The sequence below is a fragment of the Oncorhynchus mykiss genome, chromosome 16 (genome assembly GCF_057628025.1).
Source record: "Oncorhynchus mykiss isolate SJ-2025 chromosome 16, ASM5762802v1, whole genome shotgun sequence".
NCBI lineage: Eukaryota > Metazoa > Chordata > Actinopteri > Salmoniformes > Salmonidae > Oncorhynchus > Oncorhynchus mykiss.
In genome coordinates this window covers 52515035-52542696 of record NC_143037.1, presented here as the reverse complement: position 1 = coordinate 52542696, position 27662 = coordinate 52515035, and the positions used below count along the sequence as shown (strand labels likewise).

Here is a 27662-nt window from a genome sequence, read left to right as displayed (position 1 = left end):
GATTATTACTTCTGTTGAATGATACACTAGGTATATTACATTCTGTCTGCTCCAGATGATATAGGTTGTCTGTCCAGGCCTCTACATTCCAGCAGCCTCAGCGGTCTGGCCAGGCCGGGTGAAATTACCTTAATGTCTGATGGGCTCCCACCAGATGGGGACTCTTGGCCCTCAGCTCAGAGTGGGAGGTTCTGTGGAACCAAGGTATCAATGAAACTGTGTTGGAATTAATAATGTAATGTAGCTTTCTAAACTAGCTCCGATCGACAGCTGCTCAGTAAAAGGGCCCAACCTGTGAAGTCACGTGTGGTGGACGATACCATCCAGAAGCATGATGATCCCGTGTGTGTGTGTGTGACTGCCATACCCTCCCAACCGGTGCTGTCGAAGGTTTTGAAGTCTTGCATAAGACTACAACCTATAGATTGAAGGTGTTATTCTTGGGAGAAATTAAGCATTGCAGTTCTTCGGAGTGTCTTGACAAGCACTGCCTCAGTCTGCACTCCCTGTTCTCTTCAGCTCATAGCCTCATCGGTGACACATCAGAGTTGACAGGTGAAGTGTCAGGAGTGGTCCATTTCAAAGGTTTCTCCATTCTGTAAGTTTGCAGGCTGGGATCCTTAATGATTAACCTACTTGTCGACAGTGAGACTGGCTCGAAAATTAAGTGCAACATTTGCGATCGAGCAGGAAGCCTTAGTCGGTGACCCGGCAAATGGTAGCAGCGTTTGTCACGCCATATTCCCCTCAGCCTGGTCGCCACAGTGACAGGAAGAGCGCCTTAGAATGCCAGCCCATGATTTTGGAGAGTGGGCCTGTCTTCTTGAGGCTAATTCTAGGGGATATTGAGATTGTGTGGGTCATTTGTGGAATCCTGCTGGCTCACACACATTCGGGGCTGAATGAGCAGGGTATGATGTAGAATCTAGGACTTCAAGAAAATATTTGGAGTCTTGTTTTTTGTTAGTGCTTAATACCACTGTGTATAGTTTTACTATCAGTCATCATGAATATGAGATTCAGAGCGCCGCTCTGTGTTAGAAAGTGTGTGCGAGTCTCTTGAATTTCTGCTCATGGTCATGGTTACTGAATCTCATGAGGAGATGAATCCTCTGTGTGAACTCCTTATGATTCACCCCAGCAGTCTATTGAAGCCATGTTTTTCCCCTTGCCTCAGGCCATTGTCAGAAACTCTTTTATTCTCTGGCATTTAAAAGAGAAACTTTGTTTTTGATCTCCTCTCTCAAGGGTCCACAGGCTTTACTGGTAATCCTGCAAGAGGGGCTACCTGCGCTGGGCTTCTGACAGCACACCCCTCCACATTAGACTCACAAATAGACTGCTGCTTTCAGAGGCTACGCCTGTGTGACTGCCTGGCGTTCCACAGCGAGTTTGCCTCAGTTAAAGAAGAGTCTAGTGTGAGTTGGCAGGGAATATAGGCTGAAGTATGTACCCTTGAGAGACAAGGTGTAAGTCAGGGGATATAGGAATAAACGTACTGCACTGCTAGAGCACAACACTGGATCTACATAGGGTTGGAGATTCAGTTTTAGAAAAATGTATATCCTAGATTTTTAGGTTGCAGACTGCAGCCTTTTCTATATCTCTCCTTTTTTGTATTCTGGCCTCGGCACTAAGCCACGGGTTATTTAACATGCGTATGGGGAAACTTGGTGTGTTCAGTGTTCATGCATGTATTCCTGTGTGGGCGTGAGAGAGAGGAAAAGAGCGGTTATGTCATTGTCATTCAGGAACATCCTCCTAAGTTTCAATTCCTTTGATTTGTGTGGATTACAGGAACCATGCCCATGGAGTGGTTTGATTCAAAAGAAGACTGCGCCAAACTAAACTTGGGGATTTGTCTTTTTTCAGAGTATGCTGAAAACATCGGGGACGGAAAGAGTGAGGAGTTCAAAGAGAGTGAGCAGAAGAGGATTATGGACCTGCTGGAGAACTTCTAACCCTAACCAATCCCTGGGAGGAGTACCTGACCAGAACAGAGGGTCTCCACACACTCACAGACAGAAGATACCAGTGTCCAGCAGGTGCAGAGAAGCTGTATTGACTGCGCTCTGTGTGCTGGACTATAGTGACTCAAAATATAATAACAAAGATGTGCAATCTTAGACTGCAACTCTTTCAGACTCACATGTTTGTTGTTTGATTTGTGTATTTTGTAATAAAATCCCATCCGGATAAGATTGTTTTCTGTGCAGGTGAATTATGTGTAATTATTTCCCACATTGTTGCTGTTGGCAGGGTTGTGTTAGCTGTAAGAGGGAAGGGATTGAGGGAAGACTGTGTAGGCCAAGGACATGATGTCTATGCTTCTTTTAGGTTGTGCGTCAACTACTCTCAGGCCTTTTGTCATCATCTGGCAAGACTAGAATGGTATTTATATCTCAAGCATACATATTTAATGGGAGGATGTCTGAATATACAGTATGCCTCCTCTACACAGAAGGACTGCCGCAGTTGGGTTGTGAAATCACAGCGTGACACCCTACAGGTAGTGGTAATGTGGTCTGATGCCTGGGATTCCCATGATGACATAAAGGTGCTGGTATCATACTGCACCATGTCTGTTCAGATGACTTCCTTGGCAATCCCAATGGGGCGGGTAGGCCTTATTCGCAGATTTTAGTAGAAACTGAAATGTGCTTGGAAAGCAGACTCTGTGATATGGGCTTTGGTTTATTCATGAGCAATGGAGTTAGTGAGAATCATTGTGTTGTCAACTTCTGGTAAACTGTTGCCACAGATTTTTTTAAATGACGCTGGAAGAAATGGCAGCAGTTTTACGTGTGCCCAACCAATTGTGCTATTATGTTTATTTTCGTGTTATTTGTAACTTATTTTGTACATAATGTTTCTGCAACTGTATCTTATGACTGAAAAGAGCTTCTGGATATCAGAACAGTGATCACTCACCTTGGATTAGACAAAGAGCTTCTGGATATCAGAACAGTGATCACTCACCTCGGATTAGACAAAGAGCTTCTGGATATCAGGACAGCGATCACTCACCTCGGTTTAGACAAAGAGCTTCTGGATATCAGGACAGTGATCACTCACCTCGGATTAGACAAAGAGCATCTGGATATGAGGACAGTGATCATTCACCTCGGATTAGACAAAGAGCTGGGGGGGGGGGGTCTGTGCATATTTGTAAACAGCTGGTGCACGAAATCTAAGGAAGTCTAGATTTTGCTCGCCTGAAGTAGAATATCTTGCCTAGAGTTTTCACCACATTACTTGCCTAGAGTTTTCAGCTATACTTTTTGTGGCTGTTTATTTACCACCACAGACGGATGCTGGCACTAAGACCGCACTCAGTCAGCTGTATAAGGAAATAAGCAAACAGGAAACCGCTCACCCAGAGGTGGCGCTCTTAGTGGCTGGAGACTTTAATGCAGGGAAACTTAAATCAGTTCTGCCTATTTTCTATCAACATCACCTGTACTCCACACACAGAGACGCGTACAAAGCTCTCCCTTGCCCTCCATTTGGTAAATCCGACCACAATTCTATCCTCCTGATTCCTGCTTACAAGCAATAATTAAAGCAGGAAGCACCAATGACTCAGTCTACAAAAAAGTGGTCAGATGAATCAGATGCTAAACTACAGGACTGTTTTGCTATCACAGACATATTCCGGGATTCTTCCGATGGCATTGAGGAGTACACCACATCAGTCACTGGCTTTATCAATAAGTGCATTGAGGATGTCGTCCCCACAGTGACTGTACGTACATAGCCCAACCAGAAGTCATGGATTACAGGCAACACTCGCACTGAGCTAAAGGGTAGAGCTGCCGCTTTTAAGGTGCGGGACTCTAACCCGGAAGCTTATAAGAAATCCCGCTATGCCCTCTGACGAACCATCAAACAGGCAAAGCGGCAATACAGGGCTAAGATTGAATCGTACTACACCGGCTCCAACGCTCGTCTTATGTGGCAGGGCTTACAAACTATTAGACTATAAAGGGAAGCACAGCCACGAGCCTACCAGACGAGCTAAATCACTTCTATGCTCGCTTCGAGGCAAGCAACACTGAGGCATGCATGAGAGCATCAGCTGTTCCGGACGACTGTGTGATCACACTCTCCGTAGCCGACGTGAGTAAGACCTTTAAACAGGTCAACATTCACAAGGCTGCGTGGCCAGACGGATTACCAGGATGTGTGCTCCGGGCATGTGCTGACCAACTGGCAGGTGTCTTCACTGACATTTTCAACATGTTCCTGATTGAGTCTGTAATACCAACATGTTTCAAGCAGACCACCATAGTCCCTGTGCCCAAGAACACGAAGGCAACCTGCCTAAATGACTACAGACCCGTAGCACTCCCGTCCGTATGCATGAAGTGTTTTGAAAGGCTGGTAAGGGCTCACATCAACACCATTATCCCAGAAACCCTAGACCCACTCCAATTTGCATACCACCCAAACAGATCCAAAGATTATGCAATCTCTATTGCACTCCACACTGCCCTTTCCCACTTGGACAAAAGGAACACCTATGTGAGAATGCTATTCATTGATCAAAGCTCAGCATTCAACGTACCCTCAAAGCTCATCACTAAGCTAAGGATCCTGGGACTAAACACCTCCCTCTGCAACTGGATCCTGGACTTCCTGACGCGCCGCCCCCTAGGTGGTGAGGTTAGGTAGCAACACATCTGCCACGCTGATCCTCAACACTGGAGCCCCCCAGGGGTGCGTGCTCAGTCCCCTCCTGTACTCCCTGTTCACCCACGACTGCATGGCCAGGCACGACTCCAACACCATTCAGTTTGCCGACGACACAACAGTGGTAGGCCTGATCACCGACAATGATGAGAGCCTACAGGAAGGAGCCCAGAGACCTGTTTGGGTGGTGCCAGGATAACAACCTATCCCTCAACGTAACCAAGACTAAGGAGATGATTGTGGACTACAGGAAAAGGAGGACCGAGCATGCCCCCTTTCTCATCGACGGGGTTGTAGTGGAGCAGGTTGAGGAGCTTCAAGCTGAACCATCGAGAGCATCCTGACTGGTTGCATCACTACCTGGTACAACATTTGCTCAGTCTCTGACCGCAAGGCACTGCAGAGGGTAGTGCGTACGGCCCAGTACATCACTAAGCTGCCTGCCATCCAGGACTTTTCACCAGGCGGTGCCAGAGGAAGGCCCTAAAAATTGTCAAAGACCCCTGCCACCGCATTCATAGACTGCTCTCTCTACTACCGCATGGCAAGTGGTACCGGAGTGCCAATTCTAGGACAAAAAGGCTTCTCAACAGTTTTTACCCCCAAGCCATAAGACTCCTGAACAGGTAATTAAATGGCTACCCGGACTATTGCATTGTGTGCCCCTCACCACTCTTTTACACTGCTGCTACTCTCTGTTTATCGTGTATGCATAGTCACTTTAACTATACATTAATGTACATACTACCTCAATTGCCCCGACCAACCAGTGTCCCTGCACATTGGCTAACTGGGCTATCTGCATTGTGAACTGTTGGCCACTAACCTCTGGTGAACTGTTTGCCAACTGTGGCAATAAATATTATTGTTGCCAAAGGATTGCCAGTTTCACCACTAGTGGCGAGCATTTGCAAACTTCTGTGAACATTGTGGTATACTATTTAGTTTGCATCAAATTTGCCACAAACTGGCAGAAAGTTTGTTGAAAAACAACATTTTTGTAAGGGATAACAGTTCTTTACAGGTTACACATCCCTCCCATTAGACCCCTCTCAGACCACTCCCATTCCTATCAAAATTTTTGTTTGAGAAATTGCATTTAGCTAAGAAGCTATTTTTACTTATTTTTTACCATTTTAATTTAAAACAATCACAGTAAGGTACTTAGTTGTTTACCAGAAATCATTTGATGTTGAGATCAATTCAGATGACTTGGAACTTTAAATAGTGCAGCTTTCTGTGCCATGCCTTTGTTTACTCTTGTTTATGTTTATGCCTCATGGCCCTGTTGCCACTTTGCTCACCGCAGATGTTGACATAATTCAATATTCAGTTGTTTTAGAAATGGAATGCTTCATTTTGCTCGCAGACGTTCAGTCTAAACGGTTTATCATAAGAGTCCTAAACTTGTATGGGTACGCACAGCAGTGTTCTAGAATATTGGACCGTTGGCTTTCATACTTTTCGAATTCTCAGCGCAGCTCAAGCAATTTCTCCAACTGTCAACACATTCAAATGATTAGAGGACTGGAGTACCGGAGACGCGTTGGTTGGAAATTGTGGGGAGATGATCGTTCGGGCTGTGTGTCCCCGTGGATGGTGATCTCCCTGGTAACTAGGATCGTAAAGTAGTTTCAATGAATCCTGAATTGTATTGTGTTTGTGTGTTTGTATGTGTGATGCATTAGAGGAGACCATATGCCTTCAAGCGTGTCATGAGGGAGTGCATTTTTATTGATGCTCTGCCACAGCATCAAACTTAACATGCAAATGAGTGCGAGCCCCCGGCCCAGGCTCGAGCAGAGGCTCAATGACATCATCACCATAGCAATGTTTATTGAGAACATGTGGGAGCAATCTTGCCATGCCAATCACTCCTGTCTCACGTTGCAGTGGCGTCGTCGCGGCAGGGATGAGGCAAAGGAGGCCGTTCTCCAACAGCGTAACAGCTGCTCTGCAAGCTGGCCTCTAATATCGCTTATAAGGAGAGAATTGTTATTTGCATATTGTATTGGCAGGAAGGTACCCCACGCATCTCTTATCAGTGATTATGACACCACCATGTTAACAGTGGTTGTACAGCAATTTCACAGCTGAGAGGAAGTAGAATAATTGTATTTTCCAAGTGATTGAATTGAACACCGTGTGCTGTGATTTTTCTCCCTGGTTCCTTGCAGTGTACATGGTGTAAGTGGGAAGACAAACTGCAATTTCAATGTTATTGAATAATTGGTTTCTGGTGGAAGATGTAATATCAGGCCCTTAGCTCCTTTACCATGAAGGTTGTAATGATATATCTCATGCAGAGGTCACTGTGAATGAACATTATTAACCACATGATCTTCCTAATTGTGCTCTTCAATTCTGAAAATGTTTGCTCCAGCCTGTTTTCCTTGAACAGCTCATAAAACAAAATAGATGTAACTTATCATCAAATGTATCCATCTCTAAACACAAGACATTTAAGTTAGTAAATATGAGAGTACATGTGTGGCTGCAACCGAGTGAATTATTAATTATGTGGTTATTAATTCTGTGAAGAAGATAATTGTGTTGATTTATGACAAATTCTATTCCCGATGGATTGTGCTACAGTGCCTTCAGAAAGTATTCACACCCCTTGACTTTTTCCACATTTTGTTGTGTTACAGCCTGAATATATTTTGGGGTCACTGGCCTACACACAATACCCCATAATGTCAGTGGAATTATGTTTTTTGACAATTTTACAAATTAATAAAAAAGTGAGAAGCTGACATGTCTTGAGTCAAGTATTCAATCATTTTGTTTATGCAAGCCTAAATAAGTTCAGAGTAAAAATGTGCTTTTAACAAGTCATAGAATAAGTTGCATGGACCTATTTGAAGTAATAGTGGTTAATGTTATTTTTGAATGACTACCTCATCTCTGTACCTCATACATACAATTATCTGTAAGTTACCTCAGTCAAGCAGTGAATTTCTAACACAGATTCAACCACAAAGACCAGGGAGGTTTTCCATTGCCTCGCAAAGAAGAGCACCTATTAGTTATTAATTACACTTTGGATGGTGTATCAATACATCCAGCCACTACAAAGATACAGGTGTCCTTCCTAACTCAGTTGCTGGAGAGGAAGGAAACCATTTAGGGATTTCACCATGAAGCCAATGATGACATAAAACAGTTAGTCTAATGACTGTGATAGGAGAACTTAAACAACACTAACCTAATTCACTGGGCAAAAAGAAGGAAACCTGAACAGAATTAAAATATTCCTAAACATGCATCCCATTTCCAACCAGGCACTATATTAATACTGCAAAATATGTGGCAATGCAATACGCTTTTTCTCCTGAATACAAAGTCTAATGTTTGGGGCAAATCCAATACAACACATTACTGAGTACCTCTCTCCTCTCTTTTTTTACTTGAAAATCTATGGCAAGACCTGAAAATGGTTGTCTAGCAATGACCAACAACCAATTTGACAAAGCTTGAAGAATTCTGAAAAGAATAATGGGCAAATTTTGAACAATCCAGGTGTGGAAAACATCTGTCATCGCTGGCAAAGGTGCTTCTACAAAGTATTGACTCAGGGGTGTGAATACTTTATGTACATGAGATATTTCTGTATTTAATTGTCAATCAATTTGCAAAATAATCCAAAAAGCATGTTTCCACTTTGTAATTATGGGTATTGTGTGTAGATGGCTGAGGGAAAACATTATTTTTAATCAATTTTGAATTTGGGCTGTAACACAACAAAATGTGGAATAAGTCAGGGGGTATTAATACTTTCTTAAGGCACTGTATATCCCACAGTCTGTCCACTGTATGTGCTGTGTGCAACTGTGCATCCAGGGCGAAGAGCGCATCCTGTCAGTTTGGCACTGTCCAAGGGGCTGATTGTGCAGTGCTGTGTCCTTGGTCCCTGAAATGGCTGTGATGTGTCTGTGTGCTTTTACGACCAGACTGGAGACAATACCCTATGTTAGGCTTTACGATCAGGAAAATATTTTCCCCCAAAGCTATGAATTGTCCTCAATATACCTCTTTCTCAAATTCTATCTTAACTGTCAAGTGGAGCTGAATACATTAACTGTGCATTAACTGTGCATTGGACACTTAGCCAATAAAGCAAACTCCAGTTATTGGAATCCTGATTAGCAACATGTGACTGATGTAGGCAAAGACATTCATAAATTCTCCACCTGTTGATGTCCTACCAGGGTTAATTGAACATGTTAATTTATGTGTTGCATCAGTTGTCTTAGTTTGTTTTTGTATGCTATAAATGCAGACAGATAGATATAGTTTGTCAAAGATGGATGGTCATACAGCTTTAAAAATGACCGTCTTGTAAAAGTTTAATGAACAAATAACCTGCTCAGATCATTCCGCCTAATTGATATTCCCCATTGCAAGGCACTCACTCCCCTTTCTGTGTGTGAGGAGAAATCTCCCTCCGCCGCATCCAGAGCCGAACGAGCTGAAGCGAGGTATCAATCAGCGATTTGCACTAGAGGGTGGCTGCACCATCAAATCGCTTCATATCTGCGATCTGCGCTTTTGTTTAAAATCCGGGTCTATCTATACAACACGTTGCCTGGATTTGATCTTGTAAACTTAGTACACCTAATGTGAGAGAGTGGCAAAGAATACGGAATCTCAAATAAAAGAGATGGGAGCCTTTGGGGTAATAGTAGGGACTTTACATTACATGGGACTCTACATCCAACTTAGTGCCTCCACAAGGCAAGGTGGACATGCAGAGGTAGAGAACCACATCTCCGGGAACGGTACGTTTCTGTCCTAATGTTTTATTCGGTTAAATTCTAATGATATTAGTGTGCAACATGCGGAAAGGAACAATTGACAGTAAACACCAGGAAGATACTGCGGTTATAGGGGGAGAGTAGCTTACGATCAGGGCGGAGGCAACTGATGCAAAGGTGTTTTTCTTTATAAAGGGAACACCTGAGGTAGAAGGATGAGGGATTTATTTTGCACATGAATATTGCCGGTAGTCAAGCGCCGGCAGCTAATTCATGTTCTATATGCACTGTTATTTAACTTTTTTTCATTTGTTTATGTACAAATCTGTAGATACCGTTTTTTTCTGTGAAATAAAAGTTAATACTTAGCACACTGACAATCCTATTTACGTCATATCAGGACAATAGTGGGGGCAGAAATATTATGATGAAAATACCTCGTGGGGGTGCAACTCTCCACATTGCTGAATGACATATTGTTATTGAAAATGTAATGTTCATCTCAATCAACTGTATTTATCCAAATATATGTGTGTGGAAGATATCTATTTCTTTCAACAAAACTATGTCTGCTGGGTTGCTTTGATTTTGGCCTCGTAATTGTATAGTTACAACAATGTAATGATCAGCTTCTGAAAATTAACCGTTGAAAGAACCACTGCAGGTGGTTGAATACATCAAGCCTATATTCTGACACAATACTCATCTTTTTCAGAATGTAGTGGATAACAAGTGCCATTTAAGCAGTGCGTAGTCCAATAGTAGGCTACAATGGTCAAAATTCTGTTACTAACTGGAGGATTCAAACATCTCTCTCTTATGATGCACCAACATTCTCTCTGGCTTCCTGCAGTCTATTTTACAGTTAGTTGCATCACTCAGATAAACATGTATTGTCTGGGTTCATCATCATCTGTTTGAGATTCCAGCTGCTTGGTTGTCAGCTCAGCAGATGTGTGGGCAGAAGTTTGGCATGTGTATAAAAATGGACTGTCGAGAAGAGAAGATTGCGTGTGAGGCTAAGTGCCTCCATGCCCTTGAGCAAGATACTGATGATACCCCGGAACAAAGTGTAACATCAGATTCTTACTTCTGCCAGCACTATTTCTAACGTCACTATTATGCCCACTGGTATTACTAGCAGATACTAGTATGATAACATGCATGGTATCATTTCTATAGTTGGGTTGTGTGAAGTATAGTGTGATGTTGGGTGGTGTGATTAGGGACGGAAGTGAGATCTCTCTGATGACTCATTAACTTTTAATTTAAGGAAAAGCAGAGGAGGAAAACTGCAGAGGAGGAACATTGCCTCACCAGGGCTCGTTAGTCCACCATGGAAAAGCTTAAGACGGGGAATATGTTGCGCTGATAAAACTTTATCCAAGTAACCCAGTTTGAAAATGGGAAGCACCTTGGTGTCCAAAATGAATGTGCAGAAAAAAAGCTTACATTTGTATCAGGGTGTGAACCCTAATTACCTGCTCCTCCAGGGTGTGTGGGTTAACCTCTTGCCAGTGGGCTGGAACCAGATAGACCAGGATGATATGCAGGTCACGCTATTACAGACAGCCAACTGTGTCCATCACCCGCTTGCCTTCACCTCTACAGATGCATGAATCTCCCACTGCTTCTGACCTAAATTAGTGGTAACAGGGATAGCATAGAGCAGGTAAACTGACCCTGAAAGGCTACAAGGTGGGCTAAATATGATATAATGTCCCTGCAGTCATTGTGTCGGTTGACATTATCCATTATTTGTAGTTCACTACAGATTTTCTGAATGCTGCAGTCTGCATCACCAACTGTTATGCAGAGGGATTTTTACAGTGCATTCTGAAAGTATTCAGAGCCCTTGACATTTTCCACATTTTGTTATGTTACAGCCTTATTCTAAAATGGCTTAAATAAAAAAAATCCTCATCGAAATACACACAATAGTGACAAAGCGAAAAATGATAATGACAAAGCGAAAAATGTTTTTTTAGACATTTTTGCAAATACAAAACAGATACCTTATTTACATAAGTATTCAGACCCTTTGCTATGAGACTCAAAATTGAGCTCAGGTACATCCTGTTTCCATTGATCATCCTTGAGATGTTTCTACAACTTGACTGGAGTCCTCCTGTGGTAAATTAAATTGATTGGACATGACTTGGAAAGGCACACACCTGTCTATATCAGGTCCCAAAGTTGACAGTGCATGTCAGGGCAAAAACCAAGCCAAGAGGATGAAGTAATTGTCCGTAGAGCTCTGAGACAGGATTGTGTCAAGGCACAGATCTGGGGAAGGGTACCATAACATTTCTCCAGCGTTGAAGGTCCCCAAGAACACAATGGCCTCCATTATTCTTAAATGGAAGAAGTTTGGAACCACCGCCCGGCCAAACTGAGCAATCGGGGGAGAAGAGCCATGGTCAGGGAGGAGACCAAGAAACCGGTGGGAGCTCCAGATTTCCTCTGTGGAGATGGGAGAAGCTTCCAGAAGGACAACAATCTCTGCAGCACTCAACAAATCAGGCCTTTATGTCAGTGGCCAGACAGAAGCCACTCCTCAGTAAAAGGCACATGACAGCTCGCATGGAGCTTGCCAAAAAGCACCTAAAGGATTCTCAGACCATGAGAAACAAGATTATCTGGTCTGATGAAATCAAGATTGAACTCTTTGGCATGAATGCCAAGCGTCATGTCTGGAGGAAACCTACAGTGAAGCATGGTGGTGGCAGGATCATGCTGTGGGGATGTTTTTCAGCGGCATGGACTGGGAGACTAGTCAGGATCAAGGGAAAGTACAGAGAAATCTTGATGAAAACTTGCTCCAGAGTGCTCAGGACCTCAGACTGAGGCGAAGGTTCACCTTCCTACAGAACAACAACCCTAAGCACACAGCCAAGACAACGCAGGAGTGGCTTCGGGACAATTCTGAATGTCCTTGAGTGGCCCAGCCGGAGCCGGACTTGAACCCGATTGAACATCTCTGAAGAGACCTTAAAATAGCTGTGCAGCGATGCTCCCCATCCAATCTGACAGAGCTTGAGATGATCTGCAGAGAAGAATGGGAGAAACTCCCCGAATACATGTGTGCAAAGCTTATAGCGTCATACCCAAGAAGATTTGTAAGGCTGTAATCGCTGCCAAAGCTGCTTCAACAAAGTACTGAGTAAAGGGTCTGAATACTTATGTAAATGTGATATATCATTTTTATTTTATTTTATACATTTGCAAACATTTCTTAAAAACCTCTTTTTGCTTTGTCATTATGGGTTATTGAGTTTTTCACCTTTATTTACCAGGGAGGCTAGTTGAGAACAAGTTCTCATTTACAACTGCGACCTGGCCAAGATAAAGCGTAGCAATTCGACACATACAACAACACAGAGTTACACATGGAATAAACAAAACATACAGTCAATAATACAGTAGAACAAAAGAAAACAAAAAGTCTATATACAGTGAGTGCAAATGAGGTATGATAAGGGAGTTAAGGCAATAAATAGGCCATGGTGACGAAGTAATTAAAATATAGCAATTAAAAACTGGAATGGTAGATCGGCAGAAGATGAATGTGCAGGTAGAGATACTGGGGTGCAAAGATTGATGAGGGAAAAAAAACAATTTATTCCAATTTAAAACAAGGCTGTAACGTAAAAAAGTTTGGAAAAAGTCAAGGGGTCTGAACATTTTCAGAATGCACTGTATCTAGCCAATCAAATGACATGAATTAATCAATTAAGTGCTAAAGAGGAGAGAAACAACCAGATCCTGCAACTCCCACACTGAGAGCCAACAGTGTACAGATTATGAATATACCGGTAATATTATTTAAACCGATAGGTTATTGAATAAAATATGACATGTCAAGGCAAATGTTTCAAATTTCCTTTTCAACAATAGTATGGGCCGCTATATAACAAACAACCACCTAACGTCCATGTCCTCTCTCTGCTCTCTGCTCTAGGCCTACAGTCACTCCTGCTTCAGCCTTAGCAGTTTCTGTTGACTATTCATTAAGCCAGGCTCACGCTGAGCAGGAGAGGCTGACAGGCTAGTCTCTGGTCTGCTCTCAGTGGTGGGCTCCTCTCCCTACCATGCTCAGCCAAGAGGAATCAACTTGGGACAGATGTCCCTCTGATGGGAAGGGTACGCATGATAAGCTGCTCTGAATGGCACACTTCCTCTCCACTCCCTATTTTATGAGTGGGTATAATATATGTTAGATGTTTAGATGAGCCTGTAACTGCACTACAAAAAAATATGCTTTGCAGTTGTATAGAAGCTTTTTGAGGGCCATATATGAAGCAAACCATTTAACTATTTTTGGTTCTATATACCAACATTTCTCCTAGCAGTGGGTAATGCAGGGAAGCCCTGTTGACCAAAAGGTTCCAGTAGCATAAAGTACCATTTATATTAGATTTTTTGTCATTTAGCAGACACTCTTATACAGAGCAACTTACAGGAGCGTTTAGGGTTAAGTGCCTTGCTCAAGAGCACATCAACAGATGTTTCACTTAGTAGGCTCAGGGATTCGAACCAGCAACGTTTCGTTTACTGGCCCACGCTCTTAACCACTAGGCTTCAGACCTGCATTGAATTGGACAGGGCACTTATTGCAGGCCTCCTGATACAACCTCCTTACCATTTCTCACTCTCTCTTTCTCTCCATTTCCTTTTCCTTTCTCTTCAAACGCAGCCCATTACAAACTGTAGGGTCATGCTGCAGTCATGCAATGTGTTTTCTCTCTGTTTATTCAGTTCTGATGGCTCTTGTGGAGTATAAGCGCCTCAAAGTGAACCCCTTTTTTCCTTGTCATTTCCCTTTCATGTCCTTATGTCTCTGGCCAAACATATCCCCAGAGCACTTTGGAGAAGAAAATATGTGCCTTTTGACTGGCAATACAGAGTCACAGTCTCTGTCCCTTTCATGCCAGTGTCTCTGGAAGTCACCAATTCTCCCTGGCTCTCCCCACAGAGAACAAACCATATTTCCTCTATATTTCCTCCAGCCTTGATCATAAGACGACTGGATGGAGGGATCCTTCTGGGCTCTGGTTGGAAGAGTGGGCAAGCTTATCTCACATTAGACACATGACTGCTGTGGTGGCTATCGCAGACCTCCTGGAGAGGACTTGGCAGGGCTCATATGTTGGCAGTCAGCGTGAATAGTGGAGTCATGCTGATTTGCTTTAGTGGAGTCGAACTGAGATTTGCTTCTCCAAATAGCTTGCATGCCCCCATGGGTGTCCCGAAACGAACCAATGAAGACAGCAGCTTGAGTAAATGTTTGAAGTATAATACCTCTTTGTTTTTAAGGACAGGCCACGTAAAAAAAAATGTTGTCCTTGAAAACAAAGAGTTATTCCACTTTTTCTCAGTATTAGGTGTGAAGTGATCAGTTAATAACAGACATATGTACTGAGTTAGAAACTTCGCCACGGGAACTACTTGATGACTAATATGGATTGACATCAGTGTCACATCACTGATGGGCACCAACAAATTATTACTCCCATTATCAGCATTACACAACATTCAAGGGCTTGGAGAAAACAACTTTGTTTACCAGTTATGATTATACTTTTTTGTTATTGTAATCAGGCAGATTAATTGGATTATTTTGTAAACATGAGATGGATTTTGGTCACACCAGTAAAAACACATGTATGTTACTGCTTTTCAATAGGCTTACAGTATGTTGCTACTGAATGCATGTGGGCTAGTTTGCAGTATTATTCAATCGGGTAGCCTACACAGTGTGTTGAAAAACAATGTTATCAGTGTGGAAATACAGCGTTAACTAGCCATCATGATCCCGTCCACCATATCAGAGGCCTGGCTCAATTAGATGGCTGGCCTGGGGCCATGTTGAGACAGGGACATCCATTATACCGTTTCTCTTTCTCGCCAGTGACCAGCCCTAATTATGCTGCTGTGGAGCGGCTGGTTCACACACAGTGGGTGAATGGAGACCCAGCAGCACTGTTCAATCATCTCATTCTGGGAATGGGCTGGCTCAGCCAGAGGGGGTGATGGTAATACACAGGAGACTCACTTTTTCTGTTTCTCTTTGTATTTTTAGTGTGTTCCACGGTATTTTCTTGGTTTTAATGATCTACAAGGCTGTGTTTTACACACTAAGCAAGTGTAGAAAGGTTGGAATAACTGAGAGAAAGTTAGTACGAAAGGCAATTTGACAACAGGGAATTGATATCTGCACGCATGTTATTCACAGGATTGTTTAAAACCCAACCATTAGCTCCTGTCTGGCTTTCATATTCAATGTTTCTGTCTTTTACCTGTCCCTCTAATTGCTGACAGTAATATTTTAAAGGCTACTTGGTATTTCAAAAGGCTAGTGGGCTGGGTAGCTTGCACCTATCAGTAATGTAGAATGGTAAATGACATTTTTCTGTGGTTTTGTATTGCTTGACTGCACACACCTCCTGCTCAGAGCTAATGCTCCCTTCAGCAATGGTTCTGTCTCTATCCAGTTACTTTGCTGTTAGATTGGTGCTTTGGCCAAGGACGGCGGGCCTATTACAATGATATGTTCACAAATATAGCAAATAGAGATGTTGCTAATTAGATCGTCATCTGGCTATCATATACACAATTATGCAATACCATGACATTCAGCCATCTGACTACACTGATGCATTAGTAGTGTTGGTTACAATGATGGATAGTTAATAACAAGTTTTTGTCCCCAGTTAGATGTGATTGAAGTCATCGCTTCAGTTGACGGCATGGAGGATAACATTAAGAAGGGCATTTAGTTAAAAGAGATGATACATTCTACTGCAGATAAATTATTATTAGGACATCGTATTCACAGAGTCACTTTTGATTAGCGGCCAAAGAAATGAGCTTATGTTTTTTATTTTTTATTTTAGGGTGTTACCATATCTGGATGTCTGGGGACTTTTCTGCAGACGGTTGATGTGTTTCGGCCTATCAAATGTGACACTTTTGATAGGCCGTTGTTTTTCTTTTTAATATGGCACGTCAAAGTCATTGCTGCTCTCTCTCTACAGTCATGCTGTCAAAGGCTCCACTGATGTGGCATAGAGAGAGACTGTTGAAAGCCGGTGTTCTCAGAAGTGTTTTATTTTAAATGGATTAAATGGGTGGTATGAGAAAGTGGGACAGGCATATTATATTTATCTGGTGTTCTGTTCTTATGTGAAGGATATTGACTGGTATTCAGCCATAGGTGGCAGGTGGCACCTTAATTGGGGAGGACGGGCTCATAATGGCTGGAACGGAATGAATAGAATGGTATTTAATACCACTTAATATTTTGATTTCACTCTATTCCAGTGATTATTTTGAGCCGTCCTCCACTCACCAGCCTCCTGTGTAGCAGTCATTAAATAGGCTAGCTGATCAAACATGGAGTTCATGGTAAGCTAGGATTGAGCAATAAGAACAACTGTGCAATGGATAAAGTGAGAATCCAGGTTTTCAGTGTACCTTTAATTTATATTGATAAATCATGTTAATTATCAGGTTGCAAACATGTAACAATTTGACAAAATCGCTCCCGATCTTGTGTGTTTACCTTTTGGAAACCGCAAATCACCTTTTGCTATTGTATTAGATAACACAGAATTTTCCAAGTCTTTCCTGTCTATATAGGACTTCCGACTTGCAGTCCACAGTGGGCCGGCCAGCTTGCTTCTGTCAGATTCCCTTTATTTCAGATGAGCGCTAAACATAAGCAGTGAGTTACATCATTCATCAAAGTCACCACAAGTGAAGGGAGATGAAAAAAAGACAGCATGGCTGTTTTGTTAAATCCCTGACTACATGTTCTCAAAAAAGGCCCTGTTTATTTCTTATTTTTGGTGTCAGGTTGCCCCATGAGCATCTCCTTAGGAACGCCTGAGGAGGAGAAGCTGATTTAAGTGGAGGTGAATTTCAGTAGCACTGTCGGGCAATTTCAGTAGCACTGTCGGGCAGACTTCCAGCTCTTCTCCTCTCCTGCTCTCCTATCCTGGCCCTGGCTGGCTCTCTGAGCTATCAGCTCTCCTCTCAGTCTCAGCTGCTGGAGAGAGAGACTCCTGGGTGCATTAGGAGGGCGAGAAGATTAGATACCAAACGCTGATATCTCTCGTAGCGCTGCATCACACCATTTGTATCTGGCCCCAGAGAACTGGCTTGGATGGCTAGCTGGCTGGGGAGATTTAAAGAGGACGAGCAATAATATGCTCTTTTTTGTTTTCTATGTTCCTTTCTTTCTTTTTTACATGAAGATACAAAGGGTTTCAGTGGATTACACACCTTTAACTGGCTGTGTCGGCTGTTGTGTGTGGATGTATTGTGATGAGTGCATTTTGAATCCAGATAGAGGTTCTGGATAGCTACTGTATGCCTTTCCTAGGAAGTACTGTTGTGATTATTGATGGTCCCATCTCTGAGGTGAGGTATTTGCCTCTGAATTCATTGATTGTTGTGGGGAGGCTATTTAATCGCTCTCCTTTGTGACGGATGAAACAGAGTGGAAACAGTGCCATGGAGGAGACACTAGTTGCATACGTCAATGGACTCAAAGGCCCCCTGTCTTACAGGATACTGCTTGCATATTGTTAAGCAGGCAGCTCAGCATGGGGCTCAGTGTTTGTCTGTCATGTGACCTTTCTTTTTTATACAACAGTAATATCACTCATTTGGTACAGTGTTTAACCTAGTTGAATATTTTTCTGTCCTTTTAGCTCAGCCAGAAATTCTATGAAACAGTGACAGAGTATTTAACACATTCTCCCACTGGAGAGTTTTTGCAGTGTTGGTTTTTAAAACATTTAGATATGATGATATTCTTACCAATATCTCCCAAATGCTGTACCAAGAAAAATGCTTTGTATGCACAACAATAACCAATAAACACCCTTCTGTAAATTGCTGAAATGAACAGTCTCATGGAATTATTATGTGATCATTCTGAATGACGCTATGTCTGTTATTTCCACTAGATCATGTTAAACATCCTAGGCCATAATCATTTAGAGCTTTTATGCTTGTTATGGTAACTACTGGTTGTGACCCAAAATCCTGCTTTATTAAGCTCTGTAAAATACATGACACATATTTCATTGTGGTGTTATATACTTTAGGCCTAAATCTCCAATGACTTCAGCTTTGTCCTGAGAACAGAGAGGCTTCACAAGGTACATGTATGATAATGTTTGACAGCTGTTTTTCAGATTGTCACTTTATTGACTTTTTGTAATCAGCTGCATAAATTCGATCTCTGTCTTGTGTCAAAATTGCTCATGGAAAAATTGTACGACTCAAACGAGGGTTAATCATATTTTAATTTCAATTAGCCAAGCTTCCACTGTTCTCCAAAATATTTACAATACCTTTTTCCAGGAAAATGACTAGGCCTAACCATGTAGACTATTCATTACAAACAGAAATATCTACAGAGAATTTCACTTCATAAGAACGAAAGCAAAAGACGAATCATTTCAAAATGGGCTGTATGCATTACATCACAGCATAAACAAACCAACAGCCAGATGACCTTTGGATAGTTAGTCACTGTCTGTTTACTGTGTCTTCAAGAAGCTTACAGGTGTCTTTGAAACATGACCGCTGCTTTTTACAGTATATTAAGCAGGCATCGTAAGAAGAGGCAATTATTTCAGTGGAGTGGATGGAGCTGGCTGGCCTGCCAGTGATAAGTGAGGAATCAAAGGGAGAGGCTATGCTCAGCGACAAGCCTCTCTCTGCCTGGGTCTGTGGGGGCAACTGCAGAGGTTAATGAATCTGCTAGGCCAGCTATCATCTAGGGAGGGAGAGCGCATCATTGCACATCACTCTCATAACTTGTTTTCATGCTATTTTTCGTCCAGGCGTTTAAAGCTGCAGTGACTACATATGTGTTTATAGATACTGAAATTTGAATAGATATTTCTTGTTAAAAGAATCCAGACTAGGCTATAAAAGAAATACACCCCTTTGTGTGTAGAGTGCATTCTCTGTTCTTTGTAAATGTATTTCCATTCCCAGGGCCCTCAAGATGTCCTCTTTTTAAATGTCACTATTCTCCACTATCTCGAGTTCCTCTTAGTTCCTCTTCTTCAAATGTCTCTCTCTCTCTCTCTCTCTCTCTCTCGTTCTCTCTCTCTCTCTCTCTCTCTCTCTCTCTCTCTCTCTCTCTCTCTCTCGTTCTCTCTCTCTCTCTCTCTCTCTCTCTCTCTCACTCGTTCTCCTCTCTCTCTCTCTCGTTCTCCTCTCTCTCTCGTTCTTCTCTCTCTCTCTCTCTCTCTCATTCTCCTCTTTCTCTCTCTCGTTCTCCTCTCTTTCTCTCTCTCTCTCTCATTCTCCTCTCTCTCTCTCTCTGTCTCTCTCTCTGTCTCTCTCTCTCTCTCTCTCTCTCTCTCTCTACTGACACCATCTTCACCCCTGGTGTGTTTTTCTCTCTCCATCGCTCTCTCCCTTTGTGAACGCTCTGGCATCCCACTCACCTTCCCTTCCCCCTGTTCACCCTCTCTTCCCGCATCTACATTCTATTTTCAAAAGTGCCATGTACAATCCTTGAGTATCTGCCTCCAGATCAGTAGAGATGTGTAGTTCATTAGAGCTCCCTCCTGTACTGCATAACACTGACATCTTAAGAGGAGGCTGATGATGACATGATTCATATCACTAGATTGCCTTACAGATACCAGACATGCTGTGCTGTAAGGAACAATATCCTCATACATCATCTCACAGCAGCAGGAGCTCTAAGCGACAGAGGCAGACCCCCAGCATGGATCATAATGGTTTTGAGAGCTGGGGTTTTGGGCTGTAAGGTGGAGGGTGGGGGGTGGGGCTTTACATGTAGCTAACACTGTTAGTGATGAAACATTTTGAAATCTTCAGCCCTGTGGATGATGGCTGGAACAAGAGCTGTACGAATGCTACCACATGGAATTTATTGACCACACATAACAGAGATCACTAATACGCTTCACCATTGTCCTGAGTCCATTGCCCAATGTTATTTACCATTACAATATGAACCGATGAGCTCTGTCTAAAGAACCTCTGATAAACTTAGCTGAAACTTCAGTCACTTTTTACATTCTTTTCTGTGGCAGGTAATATTCTTTGAGCTTTGATTTTGAGCCAAAACAGCAGAGATTGCACCAAATGAGCTCTAGTGAGATCAAGTTGGAGAGATGCCCAAGGCAAGGCTGTGGATGGTAGTGGTGGATTAAATGGAAGACAGTATTGAAGTTTTGGCATCAGTATTCTTGATGCAGGAGTTCATTATTCGAAGCCAGTGTGGCTCCATTGTGCTTAGCCCTTTGTTTCTGGAGTGATTGTACTGCGTTATGTATTTCTCTCTCTCACACACTCTCTCTCTCTCACTCACACACTATCTCTCTTTCTAACTCTCTCTCTCTTTCTATCTCAATCTTTTCTCTTGCTCTCTCTCTCTCTTTCTTGTGTTCCTGCTTTCATTCCCAGTGATTACTGCTGTTCTTCAGAGCTAGCTACATTGTAAGGGGGGGAACTACCAACCTTTGTCTACTGTTGTCTAACCAGTGGTGTAAAGTACTTAAGTAAAAATACTTTTTTAGTGGTATCTGTACTTTACTATTTATATTTTTGACTACATTTACTTCACTACATTCCTAAAGAAAATAAATGTACTTTTTACTCCATACATTTTCCTTGACACCCAAAAGTACTCGTTACATTTTGAATGCTTCACAGGACAGGAAAATGGTCCAATTCACTCACTTATCAAGATAACATCTATGGTCATCCCTACTGCTTCTGACATGGAGGGCTCACTAAACACGAATGCTTCATTTGTAAATTATGTCTGCGTGTTATAGTGTGCCATGTCTATCCATAAATAAACATTTTGAAAAAAAATGGTGCCTTCTGATTTGCTTATTATAAGGAATGTGAAATGATTTATACTTTTACTTTTGATACTTAAGTATATTTTTGCAATTACATTTACTTGAATTTTTCTGGGTGACTTTCACTTTTACTTGAGTAATTTTCTATTAAGGTATCTTTACTCTTACTCAAGTATGATATTTGGGTACCTTTCCCACCACAGTGTTTAACCACCAAAATTAGTGCAGAATGATTTCAAAACTTTCAAACTCAACATTACAGAACAGAAGCATTTATATTCAGAGTTGGACTCCTGTGGTTGCGGTGTTATGAGATATTTAAAAAGTGTGCGAGAGAGGCGAAGACTGTTGCAGTGTAATTTCATGGGGGTGAGAGTGGAACTCTAGATGAGTCACTGCGGTACAGCAACTTCAAGCCCAGAATATGGATCAGAGAAGGAGAATGCAAATGATGTTTATGTTGTGTAATGGCTTGATGTTGTCGGTGCTGTGCAGTGTGACTATCAGACTGCAACTTGGAATAAGGTTTCATTTGGAGGCTTGAGCAGAATTTCTCCTCCTGAGTATAAGCTGCTGCTGTAGATTCCAATAAGCAAGTTACCAGAGTGCTTGCCTCGCTCATATGATCTCAAGAGAATATATGATAGAAATAGTTTATTTCCCATCCCAGCCATACTCAGTCATTTTTATACTGTACAATCAAATATATCTCCATCTCTCTGTTTACAGTACAGTGTGGGCTGCAATCCTCCTTCCTTTTGGCCATTTTCTTCAAGATTCCACAAAGAAATCAATGAGATTCAAGAAAAGGTCTCATGCAGCGAGGATATGTGGTGAATCTCTATTTTTATCTGTCATTAGCTACAGTATATCTTACAAAATAATATGATTTTTTTAGGGAGTCTGGATTAAGACAATAGCATGAAGAAGCACCTCCAGCTAGCTTTTATCAGGGTTTCATTAACTAACTCCACATTTCAAAGGAAAATGATGACAAGAGCTCTCCCAGGCTTTCCAGAGCCTCAAAAGATTCCTTCTTTCTTATCCATTTCTCTGCATTGTGGGTGGGCCTTTGTTCATCTGTCATGTCTGTATTTCTGTTGCAGTTTTGTCAGCATTGATTGTAGTGATTGTCTAAGTCTATTTACACTATTGTGTTATTGTGAAGATAATGATTCCTCCAAACATTTCATATCTAACTTCCAAAGTCCTTTGAGGGCTCTAATTAAGATGTGCAGACAGGGTGCTAGTCATTACACAGGCCATCTTTGAATTAGCATTGTTTCTAAGTCAATGTTGTCATGTAGGCATTAATAAGAGAAATATTGTCAATCATTCCCACATATTTTCCCTCTAAACCCATTTGGCATGATTCATACAGATGGAGGATCTTCATTTTATCAACCTGTTGCAGGAGAACTTTCCTGCAATGCAGGAAATGTAAAACTTGTAGTGTATTTGAGGTTTTAAAAGGTTCTGGTAGTTTCCCTTACGGAAAACGTATGAATCCTACAAAAACGGGCATTCATTATAATTCACATAATAATTCACATTTCCTGTTTCTGCAGGGTTATTTTAAGATCATATGCCTGTACTAGATAACAAATAAACATGATCAACGTCAAAAAACAATACAGAGAGCCTATCCATTTAATGACAGCTTACATCACTGCTTTGAATACAAGAAAGCTGTAGGCTCCACTTCCTACCATAAAGGGGAATCAATACAAAGTGTGTCTTGTGTCTGGCAAATGAAATTCAAAGGGATTTGATCGATTTACAAGGAGATATGACTTGGGGCTTGTAGCTCTCTGGAGCGGGAGACATTGCTTTCTCAGTATGCACAGTTGGCCCAGAGATTTACAGAGGCTATTAAACTCAGGCCTGAGAGCGGTGGAATAAAAACAAAGATAGATCGAAATTTTAGGAAGAGATGGAATTAGTTTATTGTCTCTATGTTCTCTGGTATTCTAGTGGAGATTGAATAAGCCTACCACCTGGGAGCTAGTAATAAGCTGGCAGCAGCACTAGACTTTCAGCACCATGGCCACCTCTCTCTCTATAGCTCAGACAGTGCTGTTCACTCTCTCTCTCATTCTCCAGCCAGTTGATTTTCTCAAGGTTGATGTCATTTTTATGGGTAGTGTTTTCTGGTAAGCACCAATTCTGATCCGACAAATCCCAGTGGTTGTCTAATGTATATAAATGACATTTGCTTTAGGAATAAGTAGTCAGGAATTGCAGCAAAGATCAACTTTTTTTATTATCTAAAACACGTGTCAAACTCATTCCACGGAAGGCCGAGTGACTGCCGGTTTTCGCTCCTCCCTTGTTCTTGATTGATTTATTCAAGTCACTAATTAGTAAAGAACTCCCCTCACCTGGTTGTCTAGGTCTTCATTGAAAGGAAAACCAAAAACCAGCAGACACTAGGCGCTCCATGGAAAGAGTTTGACACCCCTGATCTAAAATGTTTGGTTTTGGTACAATGGTTTGCCATGCTGACTTCATTGTGAATCTTCATTGTGAAGACTTCATCGGTGTGAGCACCACCAATACACCCGTGGGTACGTGAACCTCCGTCGCCATGAACGGGATTAGAAGCAAATTAAAAATGTGTTTAAGGGAGCGTTTAAGAGGATTTGGGCCCAGTTAATAAACGGATGTGCTGGGATCAGAAGAGCTGATGTCTTCATTCTACTGAGGCTAGTTTACCCATGTGAGGGATTTCAGCCTGTGTTATACATGGAGAGGATCCAGCTCAGCCCAGGCAGCTTCCTTGCTCTCCTCCCACCCAGGCAGGTGTCTGGGATGAAGCCCAACTCTAGCTCCGCTTCCATGTGAAATATAGTGGGTAAAATTAAGATATTCTAACCTCAGAATGTGCTAAGCTCTTTTGACGTAGGTTACTGATATCCACGTTTGGACAAGAGTAAACATTCAATGCCAGTTTACATTATGACAGGCTAAACATTATACATTTTTATTAAACTGCATATTCACACTATGTGTTTGTGAACACATGCACATCTAGTGTGAGTGTTGGTTTAGTAAACACTAGTTTTGCATAACCTACTGAGTGTGGATTTATGCTAGAGAGAGATCCACCCAATCCTCTTTAGTTTGCCAGCTCTTCAGCAAGGTGTCACTCCCCAGTTGTGACATTGCTCATCAGAACTACTTTAGAAAATCTGTCAAAGCTGTCTGTTGTATCTCAAACCTTCAGTGCATATTTTAACTGAAAAACAAAAACAGGGGAGCTGTTTTAGCAGTAATGCCTTCTTTAGTAAACTAACAGAGTGGTGGTACATTAATAAAACAAAATGTTACAAACTTTGTATAAGTAGGCTAACTAAAGAGCAAGCCAGGTGAGCACAATGATTGATATTTTTGGTATTTTCTTAGGATCCCCATTAGCTACTGCTAAAGCAGAAACTACTCTTCCTGGGGTCCACACAAAACATGAAACATGACATTAATAGACAAGAACAGCTCAAGGACAGAACTGCAGACATTTAATAACGGCACACATAGCCTACATATCAATACATACACACAACATATCTAGGTTAAATAGGGGAGAAGCATTGTATTGTGAGTTGTTGCTTTATCTGATTTTGAAACCAGGTTTGCTGTTCATTTGAGTAAAATGAAATGGAAGGGAGTTCCATGCAATAATGGCTCTATTATAATACTGTATGCATTCTTGAATTTGTTCTGGATTTGGGGACTGTGAAAAGACCCCTGGTGGCTTGTCTGGTGGGGTAAGTGTGTGTGTCAGAGCTGTGTGTAAGTTCACTATGCAAACTATTTTGAAATTTCAACACATTGTTTCTTATAAAAAGAAGTGATCCAGTAAGTCTCTCCTCAACTCTTAGCCAAGAGAGACTGGCATGCATTGTATTTATATCAGTCCTCTGATTACAATGAAGAGCAAGGCGTGCCGCTCTGTTCTGGGCCAGCTGCAGCTTAACAAGATCTTTCTTTGCAGCACTTGACCACATAACGGGACAATAATCAGGATAAGAGAAAACTAGAGTCTGCAGGACTTGCTGTTTAGAGTGTGGACAGACCTCTCCCCATCTTTACAACCATTGGATCTAAATGTTTTGACCTTGACAGTTTACACTCTAAGGTCACACCAAATAATTTAGTCTCCTTAACCTGTTTAACAGCCACATCATTTATTACCAGATTCAGTTTGTTGTTTGCCCACTTTGCCAATGATGTAATCGTTAAAATAATTGGCAACATCACATGGTTTTGTGATGAATAAGCCAGCTGATTCGATTAAATAATTTGTCTTTCTGCCCATAATCTCATTTAAAGTACTCGAAAGCTTTTTTCCATCATTCTTTATCTAATTGATATTGGCTTCATAATACAGATTCTTCTTATTTTTGTTGAGTTTAGTCACATAATTTCTTAATTTGCAGAAACTCAGCCATTTAGATGTGCAGCCAGAGTTATTAGCCACTCCTTTTGCCCCATCTCTTTCAACCATACAATGTTTTCTATGCCTCATCAATCCATGGAGCCTTAAGAGTTCCAACAGTCAGTTTCTTACCAGGTGCATGTTTATCAATAATTGGAAAAAGCTAATTCATAAAGCAATCAAGTGCAGTGTCTGGATGCTCCTTATTACATCAGACCAACAAATTATACTCATCAAAATGGAAATGTTTCAACTGGTAAATGACAATTTATGATTGTATTCCTCATAGTTGCTTAAAAAAACAAGTATTTCTCGATTGTGTTGTGTTATGTTAAAAAAATAAGATTTATGCATACTATTATTAGGGTTAACTCAATATTCTATTAGAGACTATTTACAATCACAGTGTATTATCATCACTGTAAATCAACTTCAGTAAGAGCAAACACCACCCATATTGTGTTCAGAGAGGACAGAGTCATCGTTTTTAAAGCCAACTGTTAACTTAGCTTTTTTCTCCATACAGCTGTGTTCACAGAGGTCCCCCATGACATCACAGCACAGAGTGGCCAGGACGTGGAGATGGCGTGCTCCTTCCGGGGGGCAGGCCCCTCCTACTCCCTGGAGATCCAGTGGTGGTACATCAGGAACCACAGAGACTGGACAGAGAAACAGCCCTGGACCTCCAATCAGGTATCTAGACTGCTCACTCTGTCACTGCTGAGAGAATGTTGTTGGTGAGGTGTTCTGTGATCAGTGATCAAAGGTTTGAGGCAGAAGATGGAACAAAGTCTTCTTATTCTCCCCATTGCAAACATAAATGCAAATAGCAAGCATAGCATTAGAATACAGAGCACAAACTCCTGACTAAATCCCAATCCTTAGAGTTTGCCATCGAGGCACAGCTATACAAGTCAGAATCAGTACCAACTAATAAAGTACATAGGAATAAACTGAGTGAGGTGAGCAGCAAGGTAATAAACCACACATTAATCACTGCAGTAGGCAGAAATAGCAGCAGGTTCCCAGGTGCCCCGGAGGCACAGGAACAGAAGAGGAGGCTGAGGAACCATCTCATGGGAAAATGCACCTGAGCTGGGTAAAGCAGAGCAGGTTTTCCATGAGGACACACAGAATGTTTTCCAGTCCTCCTGCTGTGTTTTCCAACACTTTTTAATTGGAAAAGGGAGAAATGTAAAGAAACTTCCTCTCACCTCACTCTGATTCATTATTCATGAAGTGTCCCTGAGGACTAGCTGTGTTACACCTTGCTTCCTTCCCTTGCTGGAGCGTAGGGCAGGTGGTGCTACTGACCTAGAATACTGTACAGGCTGTGCTGTAGTGAACCCTCATGTTCTTGATGAATCATGCCTACATGATAATATAGGCACAGGTTGAAATATATAGCATAATTGTTTTGTTTTTCAAATTCATATTACAATTTTGGGGAATACTAAGATTGTGGAGATTGGTGCCTTGGGGGAAACAGAGGTGGGTGGTTCCATGAAAAGAGTGCCTTTTGCGTCCCTTTGATATTTGAAGTAGAAATTGTGGACCAATATGAATTTTAAAAGACTGTTATATTTAATATGTTGCCGTTTAATATAGACTACATGGAGAATTCAATAAATCAAATGTTTTTATATGAATAAAATCTTGCTGAAGTGCTAAATTCAGCATTTTGACATGTCCCTCCGTGACTTCTAGGTAGATTTTACCCCACTAAACCCCAACATTTCAAAAAATGTCATCCCCATTGTAAAGTCATAGTTCTTTTGTTGCTTTAACTAAGTCATTTCTGGAGATGATTATTTAGTGTTTAGTGATTGATTTATGTCTGTCCCTCATTTTAAGTTCAACCCTGTTACATGAACTGAACTCTCGTCTTAATATGGTGAAACTATTCCT

General features: G+C 41.7%; 2 protein-coding genes across 3 annotated transcripts in view; both read left to right on the top strand.

Annotated features, from left to right (window-relative positions):
• Positions 1–2213, top strand: part of LOC110492202 (beta-catenin-like protein 1) — a 40709-nt gene extending 38496 nt beyond the window's left edge. For both annotated transcript variants that reach the window (XM_090203232.1, XM_090203231.1), the window contains one exon: positions 1873–2213. In XM_090203232.1, coding sequence (XP_090059358.1) covers positions 1873–1961 — 89 coding nt within the window. In that variant the 3' untranslated portion in view covers positions 1962–2213. The remainder of the gene's footprint in view (positions 1–1872) is intronic.
• Positions 2214–9115: 6902 nt separating this feature from the next.
• LOC110492201 (V-set and transmembrane domain-containing protein 2-like protein) overlaps positions 9116–27662 on the top strand; it is a 31210-nt gene continuing 12663 nt past the window's right edge. The window contains exons 1-2 of the mRNA XM_021566297.3: positions 9116–9473; positions 26281–26447. Of these exons, the coding sequence (XP_021421972.1) occupies positions 9356–9473; positions 26281–26447 (285 nt within the window). The 5' untranslated portion in view covers positions 9116–9355. The remainder of the gene's footprint in view (positions 9474–26280; positions 26448–27662) is intronic.